Source organism: Palaemon carinicauda, chromosome 27 (genome assembly GCF_036898095.1).
Source record: "Palaemon carinicauda isolate YSFRI2023 chromosome 27, ASM3689809v2, whole genome shotgun sequence".
NCBI lineage: Eukaryota > Metazoa > Arthropoda > Malacostraca > Decapoda > Palaemonidae > Palaemon > Palaemon carinicauda.
Genome location: NC_090751.1, coordinates 27,325,163 through 27,352,209, shown reverse-complemented (window position 1 = coordinate 27,352,209; position 27,047 = coordinate 27,325,163). Strand labels below are relative to the sequence as shown.

The following is a 27,047-nucleotide window of genomic DNA, read 5'->3' as shown; positions in this document are numbered from 1 at the left end:
ATATTTTAAAAGTCTTATTTGAAAAACAAAATTTTACGAGTACATTTAGTTCGACCTACAAAAATATATAAAAATCCATAATACCAAGTAGTCATTCTAAAAAAAAATAAAAGCTACGGATATAGGCTATCTTGGATAAGAAAAAAATTCAATAACAATAGTTTGTGAAAATTTTGAGAATTTATCCGGGATTTGAATCTTATTTTAAACCAGAAAATTAAGCTTACAGAAGTTTGTTGAATCCTAATTTTGAGTTTATCCTAAAATAAAGTTATTCTGGGTTAAATATTACATAGAAGTGTAAATTATAAAGTTATAGGTATTACCAACTCTGATTCATCTGGAATTTCTGCTGCACTTTTACTGAAAAGGGAAAACTCATTTAAAACTTCTTCGGGCTCTGAGGGATAAAGGTGTCAAACATTCAAAATATAGTATTTACTGTACACATACAAGACTGGCTGATTCAAGATTAAATATATTCAAAATCCTTATAACTGACGAGATTGATCTCGAGTGCGTTTATCTTCAAACTTTATATCTGAAAAATTAATTTTTAGTTTTAAACCACTCCAACAAATAAAAATTCTTTAAAAATACAAAATTATACAAAATTTCTAGGATTCTTATTAAAACAAATACCCTGTCTACAAACTGGCTAAAATCAAAATCTAATCAAAATGTTCAAATTTAATTATATTTCAGTTCCCCCCATATTTAAATTACATGCACCATTTATCAAATTTACAATTCTGACTACAAATAAATTTACAGGTAATTAAATGAAAAGCAAATGAACTTTCGTTTACTCCTTTCAAATCATTTTATCACATCAATCTGCAATACCTTACTTACCCACACTGCCATTCAGGGCAACATTTTCCAGGGGGTAATACCAAAGTACAACCAGGATCTGGCATTGGGTTTATCTCACACTGATAAGGTTTTGATATTATGCCCTCTGCAGTGCATGTGTGCTTGAGACAATCTTGTATCCATGTTGTCCCCACATTGCATTCCCTTAACAAAAAAAAAAAAAAAAAAAAATAACTAGTTTTCATCTTCGTATCAAAAAAGTCTTCCCCAATACTTCTGAATATATTCACTAACATTACTTTAATTATTAATGACATCTAAACTAACATTTTCTAGAGCACTGCTAATTTTCTTCTACATCAAATCTATGAACTAAATTCTCAAATACATTTTCCAAGTACAACTACAAAAGATCTCGACCAAAGCTATATAGAATGTTATAAAAAAAAGTTCCAAAACATTAAAACAAAATTTTAACTTTATAAACCTTTCCTAACACCTATATGATAAATGCAAGGAATACAATAAAATATTTAAGTGGTTGACTTTGGCAAGAAGCTAATTTATACTCTTCGGAATCTGTTCTCACCACTATCAAAATGCATTGCAATTACACATTCATAAATATCTATTAAAGTTTATTAAAGTTAAATAATAAACCAAAGTTGATCCAAGCTTACAAAAACAAAATTCTAGATACCTAGCACGAAAATTCCTTACCCAAAAAAACTTGCAGTAGTAGTAGTAGTTGTAGGAGAGACGGGACACTCGTAGGTAGCACAACACTTGAGGGGAGGAATTTCATTGGCAATGCAGTTACTACTTGGAGGACCTGCACAGAGCACTGCTGCACAGTTAGGGCTGAAATCAAACCAAGCAGATGAAAATACATTCAGCAACAAACCTGCACAGTTAAGACTATAATAAGATCAATTAATAAAATTAAAACCAAAATGCTTTCATCTCCAATGTACTGCTTCATAAATTTACAAAATATGGTGCAGACACCACAAAAATTATTATAAAACTGTTCCAGTTAACCGTTTCCACACAGACTTGCAACAATTTGACAAAATTAACCACAGTTGAACAAAATTATTAAATAATTTAATACTCTTAGAATACTAACCCACAGATCCACTCAGGACAACATCTCCCTGGAACAATGCCAACAATACAATTAAAGTGGGGTGGACTTCCAAAGGCATCAACTGAAGAACATGTGATAGAGGCTTCGATAATATTCCCCTCCTCCACACACTGGAAGGATGTACATCCCCTCTCCCACTTGCTTCCTACTGCACGGAATGTCCCGGTGGCATCAATGCAGCTTTTAATAAAATAAAGAATTTATCAAAAGCCTAAGAAAAAATTTTCATTAAGAGCATTAAAACTATTTAATGTTTTATTTGGATTATCACTAATATTATAAAATTCCTTCCATGTACTATTGGCATTTCTTAAATTTTCTTAGAAAAAAAGGAAGTTGAATAGGTTAAGATCTAAACACAGATTGACTTGGCTGGTGAGCGAGTATTGGCATGTCATTTAGTTGACAACTTCTTAATTAACACGCCACAATCTGGAAGGAGGATGTGCTACTCATAGTGCTAATTACCAACCTGGCATAAATTTCTGGGATAAATGTCTAAACAGCCTCTGGCAAAGAAGCAGTATGAATCAGGGTAGGTTCATAGAAATAACCATATAAAAAGAATTCTTCAAAACTGAGGACTTAATTCAATGATTAATTTTGTGACAATTCATTCTTCAAATCATGTCATTGATTTAATGAAAGTTCCTCTTATATTTTAAACTTTAAAAAAGAAGGATAGTAATAAAGTTTAAGTGATTCACACAAGCCTTTAAGAAAAGTTATTTTAATAAATGAAGTTTAACAAATGAAGTTTAAAATTTCCTAAGCATATCCTTTACCTTGTGAATTCCAAACTACCCATTAACCGAACAAAAATAAAAAATGAATTAGCTTCTCCCTACCCTGAATTATTTTGAGGACAGGTATATGTTGGACAACACTGAAGGGGAGGAAGATCATCTGCAAAACAGGTTTTGCTTGGAGGTCCTGCGCAAAACAGGAGCGAACAGTCTGGGCTAGAATTAAAGAAAAATTCACGCTTTGATTTAAAATTTTACAGGATACAATCTGGAGCTCAGATACACCCAAGGTAAACTTCACTACAATAAAGTATTTAATGTTGAAAATTCAAGATTATAAACTCAACCCACAATTTTATAAATTCAATATCCAAAATAAAAAAATTCCATTTAATCCAATTAATTTCCAGTTTCTGAAGTACATTAGAAATTTTACTATTTAGCTTTAAAAACGTACAAATACAAGTTAAAAAGGTTGGATATTGATTCGCCCACCCAGAAATATAGTTACATGGTCAATTAAATATTCTACCATGACACTCTTGCTCAAACAAATTCTGTAAAAAAATTATTACCAAGTTTATAATAATTAGAAAAAGACACTAACCCACAAATCCACTGTGGACAACACTTCCTAGGAGGAATGCCAATAATACAGTTTGTATGTTCTGGGCTCTCAAGATCATTGATTGAAGGACATTTTATAGGAACCTCAACTATGGTCCCATTTTCTACACACTCGGATAATGTGCATCCTTTTTCCCACCTGCTTCCAACAGCTCTTGTGACTCCACTGGCATCCACACATCTAACAGTAAGTACAGTACAAGGACAAGATTAACTTAACATGCTAATACAGCTGCCCCACATATAATATTCTTCAAGGCAACCTCAGGATTTATTTTAAATATTTTTTGTCTAACAATGTTAAAATCACCAAGAACCAATTTAGTTTAAATTATTAAATTAATCTTTTTAACTGGCACCTCTACTTTCTTCAATATGCACTTGATCAGTACTTACTTCCCCATCCTATTATTCAATACAATATATTTACTCAAATTTATACTGTATATTAGGTTCCTGGTAAACAAAAATATCGGATATTCTTACCCAGTACTGTTTGCAGGACAAGTATAAGTAGCACAACACTGTAATGGAAGAAGGGCATTTGCCACACAGTCAATGTGTGGAGGCCCTCTACAACGTACAAGTGCACAATCGATACTGAAACAAGAGGTATCTTGGGTAAGTATATTTACTCAGTACTTAAACAATTTCTCTAACATTTAAACATGTTCAATTTTATTATTTCATTTAATTCATGAAACTAGGCTATACAGCCCAGAGATGGAGCCTCTCAAGAACACAAACATTCATATTAATACTATGTACTAAATCATTAATATTACCCACCCAACTAACATCCTAAAATACTAAATCTAACAGGAAATTTCTTAATTGAAAAAAAAAAAATCACATTAAATTAATATAACAAAAATTATATGCATTAGTTTTCCCAATTTCTTCCAATCACTTTTCAGTAGCATCCACACAACTAATAGGATGCACAGAATCAAGAAATTTTTCATAGGGCAAGATCAAGATTATATTTGTGCGCTAACACAATCAAGTCACCACGGACACTATTTTTTTCTCTCAAGGTAATCTCAACACTACTAATAGGATGCACAAAATAAGGAATTTATTTAAGGCTAAATTGACCAAGATTACCTTTATGTGCTAACACGAAGTCACCATTTATACTATGGAGTCTCTCAAGGTACCCTCAACATGATGGAATTAGCAAGTTATCTTTTTAAGTTGTCAAACATATTGCTTAAGTCCAAATTATTTTAAGACTGACTTAAAACCTACTTAACCTCCAACTTGTTTTCTTGAACTTGCACCTACTTATTTTGTGGCTATAATCATTCCTTAATATAGCCACTGCATTAAGTTCCAGGTACCGTATATACTAGTGTAACAGCAGATCTCGCATATTGTGCGACCCCCAAATTTTCACCCATAAAATATGATTCTATAAATCTCCTTGTATCTTGTGAGTTACATATAGAGAAACTAAATAACAAAAGACCAACATTTTTACTCAATATCTTTATTCCATCCTCTACTTCAAATGGGTTGAAAATTAAAAGGTTAAAAGTATTATTAGTAACCGTTATAATCATTACGTAAACTCATAGAACCACAATTACAACTAAGCAAAAAAACTTTGTTATACATACATATACCAAGGCACTTACCAAAATTTTGGGGGGTAGCCGACATCAACAAATGAAACACTCAAATCATATAGCACCTACTTTGTTTGCATTTTTATATTGTAAGATAGTAGAAGTAGATAAGACGATAAGACAAAACATTTTTACATCATACCTTTATTCACTATGGAGAAAAGAAAAGAAAATATACTACCAAGTAAACTAACAAGCTGTAAATGAAGGCATGAAAAACAATCATAGCCTCTATTCTGTTTGGAATCTGGGAAAGCTTTGTTCGAAACTGGAGAAGACAAAAATTAAATTGATTGGGAAGCTATTTATTTGCAAATTGCGTAATTTAATTTAAATACCGAATTTCAAAGATAAAGTTACAAAGTGCCTGCAAACAGAATATATAGTTTTGATATAGCACTATATAAATGATTTGTTAAGCTTTATAATCAAGCACCTCACCGCTAAGAACTATAAACTATCGTACATCGTCAACACGAAATAAGTAATAACTTCTCTATGTGATTTAACTAACAGTAAATAAAATATTAAAAGTATTTCAAATGCAACTATTGAAATTAGTATGCTATTTGGAAAATGATAGATCAAGTAATTAGAGTTTCTTTTGAGATACATGAAATATCCTTCGGTAGTTTTCTTAATCAGCTGATTTGGAAAGCACACAGGAGTGCTACTTTCAAACGTAAATTGAAAAATATAATTTGCATGGTTTTATTCATAAGTTACTAAAATATGAATATTACATGCACTATTATTGGATAAAGTTAGAGTATAACATCAGTTTAATAAAAAATACAGTTCACTTGAAATAAAGCAATTTTTTTATGGCTCAATTTGAACAATGACATAGCCTAGTCCAAGAATAAATATGCTAATTGGATATTGTGTAAGATGCGACCCCCTTGAATTTAGCTTCAAAATTAATCTTCAAAACTCGCATTTTATGAGAGTACATAAGGTATTTATGAGACAGGGAGGAGACGTCCCCTTTTTATGTTTCATTTGTTTGATGTCTGCTACCCCCCAAAATTGGGGGAAGTGCCTTGGTATATGTATATATGTATAAGACTAAAAAACCTAAGGTAATTCTTCCCTAGAACTATTTGCAGGGAATGGAGGAATGGCATTTAGAAATCATTGCATTAAGGGCCTTTGCAATGTATAAGTACAAAATTTATATGCAAAATAAACTAGATCAAGTATTATTAAGCCACTGAGTACTCTAGACATTTCGCTGGCAGTTACAGGTGACCAATTTTATTTTAGGAGATGTGTTCTATAGCCCAGCCATGCTGCCTGCACAATAAGACTAGACCATCAATAACTATTACGTTCTAAAATGCCATTACCCTTAAGTACTAAATCTACCCAGAATTATCTAAAAATGTAATTTTTTTCATTATGATACCCATGTGACAAGTGGCATGGACCAAAAAACCATTGAATCCAATATTAACTCTTACTTTAGTTAAGCCATTAAATTTTATTTAAAAATTACCTAATGCTAGTTAACCCTTATACCCCCAGGCTCTTTGGAAATTTCCAACCCTTTACCCCCAAGGGATTATTTTTTCCCCAGCACATTTTGCAGTATTGTTTTTTTAAATTGCTCTAACAGCCTTAATTTTTGTCAGAGGTCAGGTTGGTCTTATTCTCTTGGAAAATGCCTGAATTTTTTCAAAATATAAAAAATGAAAAAAAAAAAAATTTATAGCATTTTTTGGCAAGGACGTACCGGTACGTCCATGGGGGTAAAGGGATGAGTTTTGTGAAACTTACCAATAAGTCCTTTGAGGGTAAAAGGGTTAAGAGTTATTGACCCTGATCATCTTTACCCACAAACCTAACTTTAGTATATAAACACTAAATAAATTTTTGGACTGATCAATTTTAGTTACTTTTTTCAAAGCTACCTGCTAACTACATGCATATACAAAATCTTTCCTAACTTGTTTTAAGAGAAAAATTCAAAATTTAATGACTAACGCAATAAACTTTAAGCCACTTACCCACAGACCCATTCAGGGCAACACTTCCCTGGAACCACACTGACAATACAGTTCAAGTGTTCAGGGTCGCCAAGGGTACTGTTAGTGCAGTTCACTAGAGCTTCAATAATTTTCCCACCTTCAGTACAAGTGAAAGATTTACAGCCTCTTTCCCATGTACTTCCTGCATCATGCTTTATTCCATTTGAATCTATACAGCTTCTAAAAAAAAAAAAAAATAAAAAGAAAAGTCAAAAAAGTTTTCAACTAAATTTTCAGCTTAAGAATTTGGTTACTAAAATAAGTTTACAAATGAACAGATTACAATAAACTAACGCAGAACAGCATTAAAAAAGTCAGTACTATATAGTACAATAGAGTAAAAATTTTCCAACAAAATTACAAACTTTTCCTAATCAAATGTTATAGCAGTCCTATATTTCATGAAATATTGATTATCCTTTGAACTTCAGCGATCCTCTCATGAGACCAGCTTCAGCAAGAAATGCTACTAGAATGAGTGCCTTCAGGCCATCTTTTAATAGGAAAATTTAAAGTGCCAAACTTCAGTAAAGGAGAAATATGTCCCAAATACTATTCTGCAGACTAAAAACTCACCTTCGTAACAATTCTTAATTGTACACCCAAATACTAGAACTACCAATACTCACCGATACCACTTTAGCAGGGTACATCAAAATTGACATCCACCCCCAATTCACCCATTGAAATATACCAATTACTGACAAAAACGGGTGGTCAAGGTATTCAAGAATTGAAACTCCCACAAGATACCCCACTATCCCTGTTCAAAAAATTCATCTGGTTATACAGATGCCATGTGTGTACAACACTTATCCATTTGAAATGTTCTCAAAAGTTGTCTATCGGTATCTTATTAGATTCACCTGCGAATATTTGTTCTCTATACTCAGCAGTACAGCTTAAAGAAGAAAGCAGTTTGTGACAAACAGAAAAATTCTATGCAGAAATTATATTCATTAAATAAATCTATTCGGAAGATATATTCAGTTAAATCTCCCATAATTGTCCCCAAAAAATTCAAGAGTCAGCAAATTAGAACAGACATGAAAACTATACTTAAACAGATTAAAAGTTTCCTTCAGAGAGATTTATCACCAAAAGTTTTAAGCTATTTAACAAGGAGAAACGGGAACTAAAAATGTAGTAATGAATCGCACCTATAATTCTAAAACTTGTGTATAGGTAAGGATACATTGTCAAGGCAATCTACTCACCCACAACTTATAACAGGGCAACATTCGTCAGGCTTTGAGACAAGTTTACAAGTTTCATTTAGTACAGGAGGTCGCGCACAGTCCTTAATGTAGACAGCAACACCATTGGGCGTGCATGTATTTACAATACATGGAGTTCCCCAGGTTTCATTTATTGCCCGAGTAACTCCGTTGTCATCCACACAACTACAGGAGAAAAATTGAAGATTGCTTAGCACAAATACTCATTCTCCATTAAAACTGTGGGTTACTTAAACTTCCTGGTTGATCAGCAATACTATTCAACATCGTTAAAATGGTTAATAGAATTTGGTCCATAACACTTAGTGGTGAGGTCAGGGCAATTAGTACAACTTATGGGAAAACTCCACAGTTCCATAAAGTTCATGGAATTCGACCAAAAAGTGAACTTTGACATAATACAATAATGGTAAGTGTCTGGTTGACCAGATATTGTAAATCTGAATATGGGGGGGGAGAGTTAAGCAGTAAATTTTACACCAAGTACAGCCATACCTTAAACTGTACAGTATCAAATTTGAGCAATGATTAGAAAATTATATATATACTACACAAGACCATCAACAACTACCTCAATGCCCTATAAACTCTCACAAAACCTCTATCACTAATTCAATAAATGGAGAAAAATGAACCTATATACTATTTAAGAGTAACATCATCCATTACGCTTAACCAACTGCTTCACGACAGGTCTAAGCAATAACCAAAGATTTCATTCTTACAAAATGCTTATTGTTGTGCAGTACTGCAACTTTATAATAAAATTAAACTACCATCTATGATTTGTGTAGTATTGTATTGGTCTATCTAAAACTAGGCATTCAATTGCAAAAAATTATGTCAAAAAACAGCATTAGCAATAAGGCAGATTTAACATTATCAGCTCTAAAATCATACAATCTACACATTACAAACTTGAAACTAATGTTTAATCGTGACCTATTAATCATAGTCATTCATAGTTATTTTCATATTTCCAAAGAAAGTAACATTCAGGTTTTGTCTGCCAAACTTCTACAACCGACTCAAATGCTCAGGGCATAAGACTAAACCACATCTGTTCTCTGGTCAACATTTATCCGTATTGGAAGACCAACGGGCAGGAGAAATTAAACTTCTGTATACTTTATCAATATATAAGTGTGGCAATTCCTTTTAGAGTACATATAGTCATCGACTTTAAGGCCTATGCGTCTTACGACTGAGACTATACTATCACTTTATTCACTGTGATGAAGTCAAGTCTGTCAAATAGTACATTAATAGAAAATTCCCTGAGATCTACTCATGTATAAAAATGAAATAATTTATCGTATAAGTTCGTACTTTATTTCATTGTTAATATGCAGTAGGGTATTTCTAAAAACAAAGAAACTTTTTAATATCTAGTTCATACTGTATAATTTCTGGTAAAAACGCGAAAAACTAGCAGGCAAATCAAGCAACTTCCTTTCAACTGGCTATCTGATAATGTTAGTACTGTATTCACACAATCAAGTTTTGCGAGTCTGTATCAGTTGTTACGAGTATTGCAGAGTAAATTTGACTACAACTAGGACAAAATATATTTCAAAATATTGTTTAATTTTCTGTGTCATCTTAAAGTAAAGTCGATAAATATAATGAAAGTGCACTAAAAGAAAAATTCTTAAATATATTTAACAAAAAATACTTTTGCTGGAGAAGTTACATTCTCCATGCACAAAAACCTATATGTTTTACATATTTGGTAAGCATATTCTTGTCGAGTTCTTATCACTGCGCTCACATCTCATGAAGTCACATTCCAGTTGGAGGGAGTGGAAAAATCTAGCAAATCCCTAGATTCATTACAGAGTAATCTTATTCCAGTCATCGAAACATCTAGTAGCAACAAAACTCTTGGTGGTCTGTATCAGTTATTACGAGTAGCCTGCAATACTATTTACTGTAAATCTAAGAAAGTACACATGTACTGTATGTCTGGCGATGACATTTTTGGCGAAGGCAAGCCTGCAAATCTGGCAATTTCCTTTTGATACTTCAGGTAATATTAGCATTCCCATTATTAAAACACCACGTAATATCCGATATTACCCAAGAGAAATCCCGTACGGAAAAAAAAAATCCGATATATAATAATGGCTATAAAACTACGATCTCCTATAATATATTGATGTTATTGACAAGTTTTATAAGTTAAGAAATCATATAAAGGATTCCACTCCCCAATATTCGGATGTGTGCATAATCACAACAAAGTAGCATGACCTTGAGATCAGCTGATTACTATCCAGTAAAACCATTGTTTATTAATGAAACTCAAAATTTTAAAATAGAATAGAAACATGGTATAATAAACTACAATTAAATAAAATATCGTCTAAAGAAATTTGAAGACTTTATTCTCAATTGTTAAAATTCATCCAAAATTGAAAATTTAAGTACAAAGATGCTTTGATAAAGCATATGATATACAGTACTATGAACAAACAACAAATTATATACAGTAAGAAAGGATTTATAAAGCAAGACTCCGATGATTGCCAAATCATAACGCAGCAAAATAAATCTATGGAAACTTCACTTTTTTTTTTAAGTTAATCATACGCGAAGATCGACTAGAGACGCGTCTGTCTCTTTTTTGTAAGTCAACAGCTACCTGTACAAGTATAATAGATGCACAGCAATCTCATAAGTTTTGTTTATTTTTCTTTAGATTCCTTTACTTTCAACACATCTATGAGGTGTTAAATTTAAGAATGGTACAACAGCAGTAGCCTACAGCCTTCCCGACATCAGTGTTCATATGGCCACCCAACCACTTTATTCCAACAAGTTACTTTGTATCCTGAATATTAGTATGTTGCCAAATAAATAATACTCACAACCCTACGACTTTAAATTTTTTTACCATCCTTTTAGTTTGGCCATCTATATTGGCCAATTTGCATTAAAATGCTCACAAAGTTATAAATCCTCATTCACTCAAATTTCAACACCGAGCAGGTTTAGCATTTCAGGAGTAGTCCTGATCTATACTTATCTTATAGATCATAATTAATGTTCTAATAAAAAAAGCATTGAAAATAAACAGTACAGATTTACCATGACTTGTCAATGATAATAGCCCTTTGAATATTTCCAAGGAGGAAGTACAGTATTTGTCAGCCGCACTGCTAAATGCAGGTCAATACCCAAAGGCAAGAAATAATAAAACTACTTACCTACAGGTGACCTCTGGGCAGCATTTATCCTCACTGAAGACCAACTGGCAAGAGGAATTCAACTTTGGTGTTTCTTGACAATCTATGATTAGTGTGGCAATTCCTTCAGGAGTACATGTATTTTGGCTGCATGGGGACCCCCAAGTTTCATTTATTTTCCTTGTAATTCCTTGATCATCAACACACCTGAGGAAAAAGTGGTAACAGCTGCAGTCCATAACTTTACTGATGCAAGTACTGTATATGCCCCTCCACCCAATTTAATTTAGCGACTTAGCTTTCTATCTAGAATAATAAAATACTGCCAAGCAGCTAATATCCACAACTCAGGACTCCTTTAAGATCTTATCGAGATCTCTTAATCTTATCGAGATCTTTAGACATCTGTATCAGAATCTGCCTATACTGTTCGCTAAGTGAAAAATCTCCTTCAATGAAAAGTCAGCATGGGTCAGGTGTGGCTTACTGTACACTTAGAAACTTGCTTAGCAAACGCCATACATGCTAATAGGTGATAACAGGATTTTACTGGAAATAAAGGCCTAAAGGAATGCATGTGGCTAAGAAAAAAATAATGTTAAGGCATGAAACTATAATGCAAAAGGGGTTTTGTTGCTAGGCGGTAAAGTTGCAGGTTTAAAATTAGAATCATTCTTAATTTACTTGGATGAGAATCCATGCGCTTTAAAAAGAACATTAATAAACATACTTTTCCCATCGTAAGGCATGGATGACAAGAGGCCTTATTTGAAGATTGATTCTTTAGTTTGATCCCACCTGCAGATCAGTATTGCCAAGAAGAAGTACAGTGTAATCCCTTTCAAAATTCTTGATACTGGACAATGAGCCCTCCCGCCCTTCTCCCTTTGGCAATTTAGACCCTAATGTTTAAGGTGTGTTTATGGGCCCATATACTACCACTGAAGATTATTTTTATAAGTAAAGTAAATTATCTGCACAAGCTATCAATGCCATTTATGCAGACCCACATTTATCAATAAGACTTTTGGAAGACCTATGATATCTATCAGGGAATCAAGAACATATCAAAGGCATGGGAGTTGGGCACTGCTAAATACATGAATAGGGTCTCTGAAACCTTGTAATTAAGTTTATTCAGAACTTTCATGCCTTAGATAACCAAAGACAGTAGAGGGAAGGCAAGAACGTTTCTTAATTTCTATGAGGATTTGCCCTCTTTAGTAGGGAGCATCCGCAACGGTGCCAATATATTGTGCGCTTGTCATTGTTACTTGCCTAGTGAAATAGGAAGTTTGAAAAACTTCACCGGCATTTCTTTCAAACTATGATGGGTGCTGTTTTTATCAGGCATGATACAAATATATGCTACACCATGAAGAAAAAATTTATCATTGAAAAAAAGAAAAAAAAATTCTATTTTCATTTAAGCTCACAATTGGTTTATTTCCATTCTTTCCAGGGGAACTTGGGATCTCTTAAACTGGTACCGCTAACTAGAGTCTTCAAAATAATTGTAGCGATGTCGTCGCCATACATAAAACGAGAAGCAAGTGTTAAATTTATTGGCCCCTACCCAAGCATAAATTTAAGTTTAAAAGAGCATTTTTTCCGAGCATTTATCGATGCACAGTTAAAGTAAGGTTATATATTGAATGTACACAAGATTATAACTTCCAGAACATGTGCACTTCAGAGTCATTAAAACAGAACCTAATAGAAACAAACCATTTAAAGAGCCCTTAATTCACTCATGTAAACAAACTCTTACCTCAAAAACCAAAATCACATTAAATGCAGAAAAAGCAGTTTATATTTCCTGACCTTATCTGTACATGGTATGAGAAAATTTAAACTTAAAAAACCCCAAGACAAAACAGTATTAAACCCCGCACCAATCTTCTCCCCTCCTACTTTAGTCTTGAGCACAGCTATTTTGGACTTGTTTTTCTGGAAGGTATATCTACAGTATTATATACCTGAAATACATGTCCTAACCTTAACCTGCATTTTGTAAAACAAGCAACAAGCTATACAGGTATGAAAAAGAATACAGGTAGTCTTGTGATCACTACTACTTAATATAAATATGGAAAATCACTAAATGAATAATAAGACCAATTATTGGAAAACTGTTAAGCAAATAAGTACCTTCCAAATAATGAAACCCAGTACAGTTTCTTAGCCAATTAGCAGGAATGTCAGCAATATATGGCATTGACAGGCGCACATGATTTTTATATGTAGGCTTTCCTTCCTTCCCTTTACTGTCTGTTTGATAACCAAGAAGAGTTGAATGTGATCAGGGGCAAGATTTTAACCTTGGCAGCATGGAAGTAAACAGTGTACTGTACACAAACGCTAACTAAAAATGCTTTAGCTATTGTTAAATTGATTTAGATGGGAAAATTATTCTCCTGAAGATAAGCCAACCTAATTACTTGAGGTTGAGAAAATATTCTATTGGAATGGTGGCACCATATTTTAAGGCAGCTAAGGATAACTTACCCACACCTCACGTCTGGGCAACATTTTCCTTCTGGCTTGAATATCTCGCAGGAACTATTCAATAAAGGTATGGGTGCACAGTCCTCTATTCTTGTGATAACTCCTTCAGTTGTACACGTGAACACAGTACAGGGCCCTCCCCATACTTCACCCAGCTTTCTCTGTACTCCTTTGTCATCGACGCAGCTGAAAAATTAAACTTTCCAGATAAGAATTCATGAAATACGATGCCCGATCCACAGGACGAGAGCTAAACTGTACTAATTACTGTACTTTAATATAACCAGCATTCCAATTTTATCCACTTTGCATTTTGATATTTAATCTATTAAAGTTCTCTTGAAAATTATCCTTTTTCCCTATCCCCTGTATAACTAAAAGAAACTGCAGTATCTTGGTTATCAAACAGACAGTAAAGGGAAGTAAAGAAAGCCTACATATAAAAATCATGTGTGCCTGTCAATGCCATATATTGCTGACATTCCTGCTAATAGGCTAAAAAACTGTACTGGGTTTCGTTTATTTGTTAGGTATTTATTTTGCTTTACAGTTTTCCAATAATTGGTCTTATTATTTCAGTGATTTTCCATATTTATATTAAATAGTAGTGACCACAAGACTACCTGTATTCTTTTTCAAACCAGTATACGTAGCTTGTTGCTTGTTTTACAGGTCTCCCCCCAGAAATAGATTTTTTTCCTTCGTCAAAATCCCTTTACTGTCTGTTTGATAACCAAGAAGAGTTGAATGTGATCAGGGGCAAGATTTTAACCTTGGCAGCATGGAAGTAAACAGTGAACTGTACACAAACGCTAACTAAAAATGCTTTAGCTATTGTTAAATTGATATAGATGGGAAAATTATTCTCCTGAAGATAAGCCAACCTAATTACTTGAGGTTGAGGAAATATTCTATTGGAATGGTGGCACCATATTTTAAGACAGTTAAGGATAACTTACCCACACCTCACTTCTGGGCAACATTTTCCTTCTGGCTTGAATATCTCGCAGGAACTATTCAATAAAGGTATGGGTGCACAGTCCTCTATTCTTGTGATGACTCCTTCAGTTGTACACGTGAACACAGTGCAGGGCCCTCCCCATACTTCACCCAGCTTTCTCTGTACTCCTTTGTCATCGACGCAACTGAAAATTTAAACTTTCCAGATAAGAATTCATGAAATACGATGCCCGATCCACAGGACAAGAGCTAAACTGTACTAATTACTGTACTTTAATATAACCAGCATTCCAATTTTATCCACTTTGCATTTTGATATTTAATCTATTAAAGTTCTCTTAAAAATTATCCTTTTTCCCTATCCCCTGTATAACTAAAAGAAACTGCAGTATCTTGGTTATCAAACAGACAGTAAAGGGAAGTAAAGAAAGCCTACATATAAAAATCATGTGTGCCTGTCAATGCCATATATTGCTGACATTCCTGCTAATAGGCTAAAAAACTGTACTGGGTTTCGTTTATTTGTTAGGTATTTATTTTGCTTTACAGTTTTCCAATAATTGGTCTTATTATTTATTTAGTGATTTTCCATATTTATATTCAATAGTAGTGATCACAAGACTACCTGTATTCTTTTCCATACCTGTATAGCTTGTTGCTTGTTTTACCGGTCTCTCCCCAGAAATAGATTTTTTCCTTCGTCAAAATCCCTTTACTGTCTTTGTTTGATAACTAAGAAGAGTTGAATGTGATCAGGGGCAAAATTTTAACCTTGGCAGTATGGAAGCAAACAGTGTACTGTACACAAAGACTAACTAAAAACGCTTTAGCTATTGTTAAATTGATTTAGAGGGGAAAATTATTCTCCTGAAGATAGGCCAACCTAATTACTTGAGGTTGAGGAAATATTCTATTGGAATGGTGGCACCATATTTTAAGGCAGCTAAGGATAACTTACCCACACCTCACTTCTGGGCAACATTTTCCTTCTGGCTTGAATATCTCGCAAGAACTATTCAATAAAGGTATGGGTGCACAGTCCTCTATTCTTGTGATAACTCCTTCAGTTGTACATGTGAACACAGTGCAGGGCCCTCCCCATACTTCACCCAGCTTTCTCTGTACTCCTTTGTCATCGACACAGCTGAAAATTAAACTCTCCAGATAAGAATTCATGAAATACGATGCCCGATCCAAAGGACGAGTGATAAACTACTAATTACTGTACTTTAATATAACCAGCATTCCAATTTTATCCCCTATGCATTTGGATATTTAATTTATTAAAGTTCTCTTAAAAAATAATTTTTCCCTATCCCCTGTATAACTCAAAGAAACTTACAGTATATCAGAATTTTTATAGGAATAAAAAGGTAGCTTTTTTAATAGTATATAACGCAAAACTTATATGCAATTTTAGATTGATTTGCAGAAGTACTTTCAATATCAACTCTGGTTAAAGTTTTATTCAACAAATACTTCTACACTTCAATATGTATTCAAATTAAAAATCCAACAATGAAAAAGTTAAAATAAAGGCAAAACTTTGACCCGATGAGAAAACTTGCATTGTAATGATCAGAGAAAGAAAAAAAAGTCAGTAAATTGTACAAAAATATATGCACATTGAGAAATCACATTTGTTTATTCCAAAATTAATGTAATAATAGTTTTGTACCAGACAATGTTAGGTTATCCTCGTGTACAGTACTTCAGACGCCGAGCCAGTTACTCGTCAATAATAGTAGTAGCCGAGCCAATTACTCGTCAATAATAGTAGTAATGTGGTAAAAATAAGAAATCTTACCCACAGCTTACAACAGGGCAACATTTGTCCTTTGGTGTGAAAAGCTCACAAGAACTATTCAACAATGGTGGACGCACACAATTTATGACGCTGGTTAGTATTCCTCTGGGTGAACAGCTGTGAAAAATGCACGGGCCTCCCCATTTTTCGTCAATTTCTCTTCGCTTTCCATCACCATCTACACAACTGCAGTGAGCAAAATGGGGTTAAGTATTGCAGTGACAGTAAGATTCCAATATCTTATTGCTATTAATTAATTTCTATATAATGCACAGATTTCTAATGCTTTAAGGAATTTCACATACAGACCTATCACTCATAACAGCAGCCCTGTACCTTGTCATTTAAACCTTCCATTAAATTTGACTTATTAGTAACATGCATGCACAAAACACTTACTAAATTTCATAAAAATGAAGGCAAAAAGATCAGTACTGTACTATTCTGTACATTAGCCCAAAATTTGTCTATTGCCAAAAGAATTCTTCTCTTAAAACTTACTATTCTTCAGAACATTTCCACGTAGGACAACAAGGACCAGAAATTTCCACGCAAGATGGGTTTGGTCGTGGTTCACAAGCAACTGGCACTGGTTTGCAATCTACTACTTGTCCAGCAGTACATTCACAGGCAAAACATTTAGTTGGCATCCAAGTGTCTCCCAGCAACCGAACTATTCCAGATTGATCAACACAGCTTGTGTCATAACAGTCTTTGCATGGTGTGCCTTGAAAATAGGAAAATTAAAATATTGTTAAAATAAAGCCCTTGTCAACTCATCTCAGTCTCCTAGAAACAAGTAAGAAATTTAATATAAGTTTTCAAAAATCTAAAAATCTATTGGTAAAAATTTCATTACTTGGCAGGGTTGTATGCCTCAAATTACTTTCAACAGACTTTTGCACATTTGTATTGGTATATTTTCACAATTTACAATAGATTAGTTAAAAAGAATTCTTAAATTGGACAAATTACATGTCAACAACAAAAAAACACAGAAATAAATTTCTAGGTTATCCAAATAAATTCTCAAAAATTAAGAACATAAGAGCTTAAAAAACAAGCAATTTATTAAAATTAAGACATTTACTTTTGTTCTATTTGATTCTTTCATACGGCAAGGTTAAAAACCAAATCTCTCAAGATGTAAAGGGAATCTGATAATTTCTACAATTAACAACCTTTAGGAGACCTGCTTAGCTATTGTAATTTAATAACCACACATGCCACGAATAGTCTGGCATATTCTTTACAGATTCTCCTCTGTCCTACACTTGTCAACACTGATATTACCAAATAATTCTTCTTCACCCAAGGGGTTACTACACTAATTGTTCAGTGGCCACTTTCCTTTTGGTAAGGGAAGAGGAGACTTTACCTATGGTAAGCAGATCTTCTAGAAGGACACAAATTCAAACCATTGTCTTCTAGTCTTGGATGGTGCCATAGCCTCTGTACCATGGCCTTCCACTGTCTTGGGTTTGAGTTCTCTTGCTAAAGGGTACACTGGTACAGTATCTTATATTTCTCTTATTTATTAAGTTTTTACAGCTTATATTAGAGATTTATCTTAACGTTACTCTTCTAAAAATATTTTATTTTTCATTGTTTCCTTTCCTCACTGGGCTACTTTCCCTGTTGAATCCCCTGGGCTTATAGCATCCTGCTTTTTCAACTATGGTTGAACCTTAGCAAGTAATAATGATAAATAATAATACCTCTTAAGAGATTAATTTGTTCTGGGAGCAAACTTGTGTCAAAGTATTTCCATTTGTAAATCAAACATATTACGCATTCCGCACATAATTCCACAACTATACAGTACACTATTTTCTAAAGGTTATGTAATGGTAATTACTAATTACTAAAAATCATAACACCCTAGAAGATGGGAAGAAATTGCAGTACTACAAATTAGAAATTGCAGTACTACAAATTAATAATTCACAAAAAGAAAATCTACATACAGACAAGTCGTGGCTGTTATAAGAGATGAGAGGAGGAGGAGGAAGAATAGTTAATGCTTGGAGGAAGACTTCCCTCACTGAAAACTTCATAAAATTGCGAGTACTCTCTTGAACGATATACAGTACTATCACGCACAGACTCACTCAGGGTAAAAAGCTTTCTGGACACTAGTGTACAACATTCAAAGGAACCTTTCTAGAGACTACTGAATTTGCCTTCATTTAAAGATGGCATGAACAGGGGACTTTATATTGTCTAAATAGATTTGCCATTCACTCTGCCGAAGGCTCAATTTGGGTGCCTAGTCTACAAAATTTTGCAGGGTTTCGCACATTAACATATCTGATCTTCACCACACAAATTTGTCAGTCTGTACCCCTACCACTCAAATGAAATTAACTCTACAACCTCTTTTAGCTGTTCCTGCAAATTCAACAGTTCTCAAGTAATCAGCTGTTCAATATATTCATGAAGAATGTTATGTCTTTTTTGCCCACCTCCAACCCCATATCCTACCAAAGAAATTTAATCAACTGCCTTCTGCATGGGCTCAAACCCCTCAAAATTGCATTAAAAAATGCTTTGAGGCTCAAGTTTCCTCCAAACAGAATTGAGGGGTCTAATGGTGATCTCCCTTCGCCTTTTTCAATGATTTTAAGGTAGTTAACGATATAGAAAAATTTACTTTCCAAACTCTTGAGAGGGAATGTATCCCTTCAGTGATACGAGCATTACTGGAAGATTGAATTTGTATCAAGCTTCTATGTGTTAAAGATCATGTGCTGATCCGTGGGTTGGAGTACTGCAGACACATTGGATGGTAAGAATTATATGAATTTAAACTTTCCCATTAGGTCTTCTACATATGAATTAAACTTTCCCATTAGGTCTTCTTCAAGTGGCTAGAAGATGGGAAGAAACATTTCCCTAACAAGGCTTGCAGTGGGAGGTTCTTTTCCAAAAGGTACTTTGTTTTCATTCAATGTTAGTCTTAATCAGAGAAACGTACAGGCAGTATCTATTTCCTTAGAGAGATTACACTTTTGTTCTTATTCATGAAACAAAGATTGGATACAGAATTATCATCCAGCTACTGGGCACAAAGTTACCAAAAAGGAGTTTACAAAAATTTCTTTACAGGATAAAATTTTAAGTGTCTTAACCTTACCTTTACAATCCTCGGGTCTCTTCTGCACATTAATAATAACAGCAACTGCAGGACTCTTGCTTTTATCAATGGCACAAACAAGATCAACACAAGATTCCTCAATAATGTACACTTTACTTCCAGGCCTGTGCTCTGTTCCATTAAAACAGCATACTGTGGACAGAAAAAAATTAAAGTAAGACATGATGTAAAACAATCATTCAATAAGAACTCTGTTTCAGTGCAAGCTGGAGGCTGTTAATCTTTTTTAAAAAACTTAAATGACTAGATTACCTTTCTGCCCAGGAAAGAAGTGGTTGAGGCAGCAAGTTAGCTTAAAGGGCCTGGCAAGTATGCCAATATATGGGAGTCTACGATGAAAAAATCAAAATCCTAAAAAAAATTCACTGTGCTACGTATGGCAATAGAGAATGCCTGCATGAAATATTGTCAAAATTCCTCTTACTTTCATAGTAACAGGGCAATTAGTAAAACTATAAAACAATAACATTGATCCTTAAGAAAATGCTGTATTTCTTCTGTTATCGTAAATGTTGAAATGCTGTATTTCTTCTGTTATCGTAAATGTTGATAATTAAAGGTTAAAGGTGTCTGGTTTCAGTTCTAGTTCCATCAGAATAGATGCTCACCAGAACGTCAGCCGGGCAAGCCCAACCCCCACTGTGGTGCCCTACCACAGCAGTAGCCTCCCCAGTAAACAGCTTAAACTCACGGCCCTGGGCGGGGATCGATCTCTTGCCACGCGAGTGCAAGGCAAACACGTTACCACTGTACTAGCCAGGAGGCTACACTACAGTACATTTTAATATAAAACATTATGAGCAATGGCATCTGTATAGATTCCATGAATCACAAGAAGGAAGTTTTATGATTATCTGAGAGCACACGTTTTGAGTTTGGCCGCCCACATTCACATAAGGCCTTCTCTTTGAGAGGAAAAGAATTTCAACATCTCCCTAACATAAGGAAGAAAATTTGCTCTATCAAGACTACAGAAATGGATGATATCAGCAATATTAGCAGAGTTAGTGAAGGAGAGAGATGAAGTAAGCTACCGTCTCACCTAAAGAAGCAAGATATTGAGCAAAGGGGTCTTCAGTTATAATTATATTATGATAAATAACTTTTTTGGTTTATTAATATAAAAAAAAGGAACAAAATTCATTAAACATAATTTATCAATATTGTTTTTGTAAAAAATACAGAAAAACAACTCAAAAATATACTTATACCTTCAAATTCTATCTTCTCCCATATTTTTAAAGATATAGTATTGAAATTAGGTATATAACTTAGATATTATAACTATCAAATAGAGCCTTTATTCCAATTTGTTAATTTTTTATTTTTTTAGTTTTTTCCACAATTTACAGTATTCTTTTACCATAATGGTCTATCTAGGGTAGTAATCGCAGGTCTTATAATTATCAAGGGAGGAGAGAATTTGAAAAATATAAGATTAAGGATAAATCGCCCTGGCATCGCAAAACCGAAGGTCAGACGCAAAATTCCTATGCAGTTCGGAGATGTCCTAAGTCACCTTACTAAGTGGTATGGATGTCAAAGTCCTGTTCTTGAAAAACAGCATTAGCTAGCCAGACCCCTTGAGGGACTTCGGTTGTTCTGGCTATAATGTAGCTAGGAAACATACAAACTGCTTTAAAACTTTGCTATTTCTTCAAGACAAATGCAAATAATCGTCCTTTAATAAGGAGACGAACGGCTTGTTGGGTTGTTAATCCCCTAGCCTAGAGGCAAACTGGATGGTTGGTTCTTCCCTGAAAGTGTCTAACTGCCTGGTCCCACATGGGAACAATGAGCAGACTTCAGCAACCTACTGACTGACTTTCATAGGGATGAGAAGACTGATAGAGCCTGGCCTTCACACAAATATTCCTTGTCAAATTAAACCATTTCCTCCCAAAGGGGAAATCAGCCTTTAAGAATATAGGACTACCTATTTTATTTATTTTTTATTCTTTTTAAATGGATGGGTTGGTATAATTTCCACTTTCCTCCCCTTTCAAGGTTTAAAGGCTACTCATGAATGGCAAAGGCAAGGGACAGTGATATAGCCCTATCAAGCAGGACAATGCCCTAGAGGTGTTTGAGTGTGCTAATGTTGTGCCATAGGCAAGCACATATCACAGTCTGGTGAGGAAGAGTTCCTCCAATCTAGTCTTAGCAGAATGCATGGTGAAGCAGCCCATTCATTAGTATACGATAATCCAAGTTTAAATACCTTGTACAATCAGAGGCATATTGCTCCCAAATACTTAATTTTCATACTGTACAGCAGTAAAGCCAATAAAAATTTAGTCATACATATACATAGCATATTGTACGAACATGTATAACACAGATTGACTATCACATAAACCTTTCAAATCCATACCCACTCTTATACAGTATAAGACTACTGTAAACTATATTTCCCCCCCTCAGAGTTCTTGGCGATCTATTTTTTCCCCATTTTTAAAAAATATGGTTTGCCATAATTATTTTCCTTCTATGTTCTCATATCTTTTGAATACAGGCAGAAAGTGCAATACAGTACTCTCAAATGACCTATCAGCACCAATACCTTGAGACTTCAGTTCTTTTAGAGTGGATCACATGGCATGGAGTATGTGCAAAATATTTGTATCAATACCTTTCTGTATCAATACCTTTCTAGGTATTTAACAAAAGCCACCAGGATTATCTAAATGCAGTATTTTGTTACATGTTTTCTATGCCAGACTTATTAACCTGTACCCGCAGGAGTCAAGAGAGAAGCCATACAGGCTTAGAACAGTTCATCAAATTGGAGCCCAAACCAAGCACCTACAAATATACTGTATTAATCAAGACACTTGGATGAAAGTAACAGTCCTATAGTGGGTAACAGGCCTCTCCATTTTCTAGGCTTATTCCCTACAGTTTATCTCATAAAGTCCGGAAGAGTCCCTAGAAACCTCTTGCTTGTTTAGTTTTGATAATGCAAAGGAGATCGGTCATTAACAATAGACTTTTCCATCAGTGGACACTATCCTGTTCACTTTTACGCTCGCTATTATACACAGCAATCAACAGCGCCAAAAAAATTTTTGCTATCAAGATCGCAGGGAATACCGGTAGCATTTTTCTTTGTAACTTAATATATACAAAAGGAGGGAAGTTTAATTTATTTCTTTGTAACCTTAATAAATACAAAAGTAGAAAAGTTTAATTTATGTCTAAGTTTACTTTCTTCACCACTGTGTGTTTCTATCGAGGTAGCGTAAAGGTAACTAATTTGTGCACTCACTTTTCTAAATTTTATATCAAGATAAAATTTTATTTATTCCATCACTTAAAACTAGGTCCATAAGTATGCCCAGTATAAGTATTTGCACAGTCTACATTAATTCACCAATTGATATGATTCCAATAACTCGCTAATTGCTGAAACAGAGGTGATGCGTCATCCATCCAAAGATTGAAGTCTCTACAAATAACACTTTCTCCCTGATAATCACCCCAATGAGTAAACTGAATTCTTCAAAGAAGATACTAGTAATTGTTCTTGGAGGTTGTTAACTGTTACATTGGACATTTGTTTGTTTTTGTGCATAAAGTTTATTTCTATATATTCAAAGCTTGTTAGACTTTCTTTTTAACATCTTGAGATTTGAGTAACCCTTAAGAATGAAGACCACGATCCCCGCACCAGACCTGCCCTATTTCAGAATGTGAAAGTGTAGCGGGTCACTTTAGAAATTTTAGCCTTGTCCTAGTGCTAGCATGTCCAAATATTTGATTTATCAATTCTTGAATTAGAAGAATTATTACCAACATGGTCAATATTTTCTGCTAATCTTTTCAATTAAAAATCATAAGCTTTACAATATCTTTAATTCACTGGTCATTTGATTTGTTTAACAGTGCAATTTATATATTTTTCCTGTTGCAAATTACAATTCTTTGGATTTTTTTTCTGAACAGTTTGAACAGAATTTCTCAGTCTTAAACTTGAATTGTTTTTCAAAATATCCATTCCCCTGACAGTGGTAGCATGTGATCACATGGTACCTTTCATGTATGTTATAAGTAACCCATCACAACGTAAGTTACCATTAACATTAATAACCTTCAGAAATTCAGGATCATATTTCAACAAGTAGTGGGTAGACCCACTTACAGCACTTTTCTTGAATACCAGACTTAGCTTCCATATGCTTTGTTTGTGGTATAGGCAACGAATTCTTCGAATTAAAGCAATGACTATTCATTATTGTATACATGAAAATCTTGAGTTTTAGTTTTCCAACTGTGTTGGCAACCATGGTTTGAATCTTTTTTGCTGCTTCCTCTCTGATCTTGTCAGCAAAGTTTATAAAATTTCCATTGGATGTTCACTACTTGTTAAGAATTGCAATGTCTAATTACTTGTAGTGTTTAGAGCACTAACTTTTTCATCGATAGATTATAAACTTTCTCAGCGAGATCAAAGGTCAGGGTGGAATGGGCTGCCTCTGGGGCTAGTTAAGCTATAAGGCATTCCAATTCAGCAATTTTTTTTTTCCATGTCGATTCATATAAAGGTCATAATAAATTCCTCCTTCATTCTTAAAATAGTTGCCTTGGCCATAATTGCTTCATCTACACTCATTATTACTTGCTAAGCTAGTGGACGAATCAATTTAAAGTTAGCTGCATACTCATCACTGATGTTTGCCTCTATAAACACTTCTTGTGGTAGCACCTGTTACAGCCACATACCCACTTTGGTCTCCCCTCGAAAATCCACATAGGGGGCAACCAGCCATGGTGTACTTTGAATTTTCGTTTTAATATTAACTAAATATTTGTAAAATTTCACAAAAAAATATAAGCTGCAACAGCTTTGGGCAAGAATTTAACAGAGCATCGCAATAAAACTGTCTGACCTCCAAATTTACTAAAGTAAAGTTGATGCTACAGGGTGAATGTCCTTAGTATGAGTGATTAAGAGTTTTATTGAGTGACTAATGATACTGATCCCAAATACTATATGAATATATATGAGTAGATATTTATAAAGGGACTTAAACTTTGTTCTCATTTTCCCTAGATTATTAATTTTGTTTGTGAACCATTAGGTGCTCAAGTACTGATTCAATATAAGGCAAATGAGTTAGCTAACTTAAATGCCACCACAAAACTTGGTTCCCATTACTCCATATGTTTGTTCCCATTCTTTAAAACTCCTCATTGTGCACCTTGCCAATTTCTGCACAAATGTACGGTAGCTCCATCCCCACCGAACTCTGTGCTCCAATGGAAACATTGTACCTCTTAAAAGCATTACTGTACTATTGGCCATTATATTTTGACATTATCGACTTGTTTAAGCAGGTACACATTATCGACACTTTCTACCAATTTTACTTCGAATTTGCCAATCAGAATCCAGATAAATTTTAATCACTCCTTTTGATGGCAGCTCATCAGTTCATTTCAATAAAATTTTAGCCGAGGCACAGCTAGCGTTAACCAATAGCAAAGAAGGTTTAATTTTCCATCAGAAAGAAGGTGTTCCAAGCCAAGCAAAATTAAATTTTATGTACAGGGGAGACTAATGGCAATCATGCGAATGCTAGAATGATTAGCGTGACCAGAGTATTTTCTCAGAGTAGATTAAAAGCTATTTTCAGGCTAAAATGTCACCTTTGTTTGTATACGCAATTCCGATAACCTCGCATAAATAAGGCAAGTCGTTGCAGAACAGGTCTCGGCTTAAGACAGATTTGGCTGTGTAAGGGGGGGGGTTGCAAAGGGGTTTTGTGGGTAAGGATACGGCTTCCACGTTAGGCAGGAAAGGGAAGGTTAGGTTAGCTGGTATTCTAGTGTATATTTCCTTTTAGAAAACAAGACCTCGTTAAAAAAAAAATTGCATTCCATAGAGAATGGGGTTCATACACAACTTAAGAGAATGTTGCTTAAGACAGAACTGCAACAGTTATTCGATAGGTGTTTCACGGTCATTTTGGAATGAGAAAAATTATTTCTGTTGGTCGTCTTGTTTAGTTGCTTTTAGCGGTAATTGTCTGACATATAATTCACTAGTTTTAATTTCATTCCACCCAAAAACCCATATTCCCACCTGGGAATAAGGGTGTTTGGTAGTGGTAACAGGGAAATGGATACATTTGTGTTAACGGCCAACAGGTAACATCAGAACTATAATACAGGAAAACTAATGGGGAAAATGCTGGGAGCCTTTGTAGGGTGATGGCCAGATCCCGTAGAAAACGGGAATATTCTGAACTGTGGCCGTCGTTCTAAAAAAGATTTTGACGGGAGAAGCTAACTTAAAATACCCACCTAACCTATGCTAAATGCCGTATACTTACCCAGAGGGGCTTCGACCCCCCGGACCCTCCCCCCGCCCCCTTACACAACAGTTTCCTTACCTACGAGTACGACGGGAGAAGCTAACTTAAACCCACCTAACCTATGCTAAAAGCCGTGTCCTTACCCAGGGGGGCTGCGCCCCCCCCCCCGGACCCCCCTTACACAACATATTTAAAATCCGTAGACCATTTCCAAACGTTTTTATTCTATACAAGATGACAGTCGGAGCGATAATAAGCAAATTAGGACGCTTGGCCGTAGCACTACAAACTACCCAAATGCTGTGTCGTGTTGATGTAAGGGTTTATGTAAACCAATAACCTTGCGTCAGAAATGGATATAACTAGCTGGACAAACAAATTGTTCATGTAGTTTGCTAGAGATTTAAAGTATCATAACTTACCACACCCTATTTTAGAGAGATTTTAAGAAGTTCCTTTGAGTGACCAAAAGAAAAGGAATCTTATTTCTTACAAGCCAATTCCTCTAGTATTTGTTCGATAAATATCGTTATCATACGGCTTAGTTAATTTCAATGAACATGAACTTTCCTGCCTTGCAGTAGCCTAAAGTATACTTTTAAACACATACATATGCACTCACCCGGCTCCTCTAATGATATCAGCTGTCCAGAGATTATTGAATTTGTCATCAACAAACACGCCATATTAAAAAACGGCATTTTCTGGTCTTTCCACGGCATTGTAAATTCAGAAACTTCGCTTATTCAGAAAATCAGATCGACGTAACTCGAAATATACACTTCCGGAATATGATTAACAACGTTCAACGTAAATAAACTAAGTCACTGGTCATCAAGGTAAAGGACCACTGACGACACTTCCTTTAACCT

The 27,047-nt window shown here is 34.5% G+C and overlaps 1 protein-coding gene across 4 annotated transcripts; it reads right to left on the bottom strand.

The window, feature by feature from the left end:
- Window positions 1–27,000, bottom strand: LOC137620631 (kielin/chordin-like protein). 4 transcript variants are annotated; one of them, XM_068350931.1, is made up of 17 exons: window positions 26,798–26,999; window positions 19,838–19,990; window positions 17,203–17,428; window positions 16,702–16,887; window positions 15,853–16,038; window positions 14,894–15,079; window positions 13,935–14,120; window positions 11,448–11,633; window positions 8,218–8,403; window positions 6,980–7,180; window positions 3,826–3,939; window positions 3,320–3,520; window positions 2,815–2,928; window positions 1,946–2,146; window positions 1,537–1,677; window positions 856–1,020; window positions 1–363 (listed from the first exon to the last, which is right to left on the bottom strand). In XM_068350931.1, exons 1-17 carry the CDS (start codon window positions 26,895–26,897, stop codon window positions 306–308), a joined length of 2,790 nt encoding a protein of 929 aa, XP_068207032.1. In that variant the 5' UTR covers window positions 26,898–26,999; the 3' UTR covers window positions 1–305. The 4 variants fall into 4 exon arrangements, with proteins under 4 accessions (XP_068207032.1, XP_068207034.1, XP_068207035.1 ...); XM_068350932.1 differs by lacking the exon at window positions 1–363 and adding an exon at window positions 514–541 and having other exon boundaries at window positions 26,798–27,000; XM_068350933.1 differs by lacking the exon at window positions 13,935–14,120 and having other exon boundaries at window positions 26,798–27,000.
- Window positions 27,001–27,047: the final 47 nt, after the last annotated feature.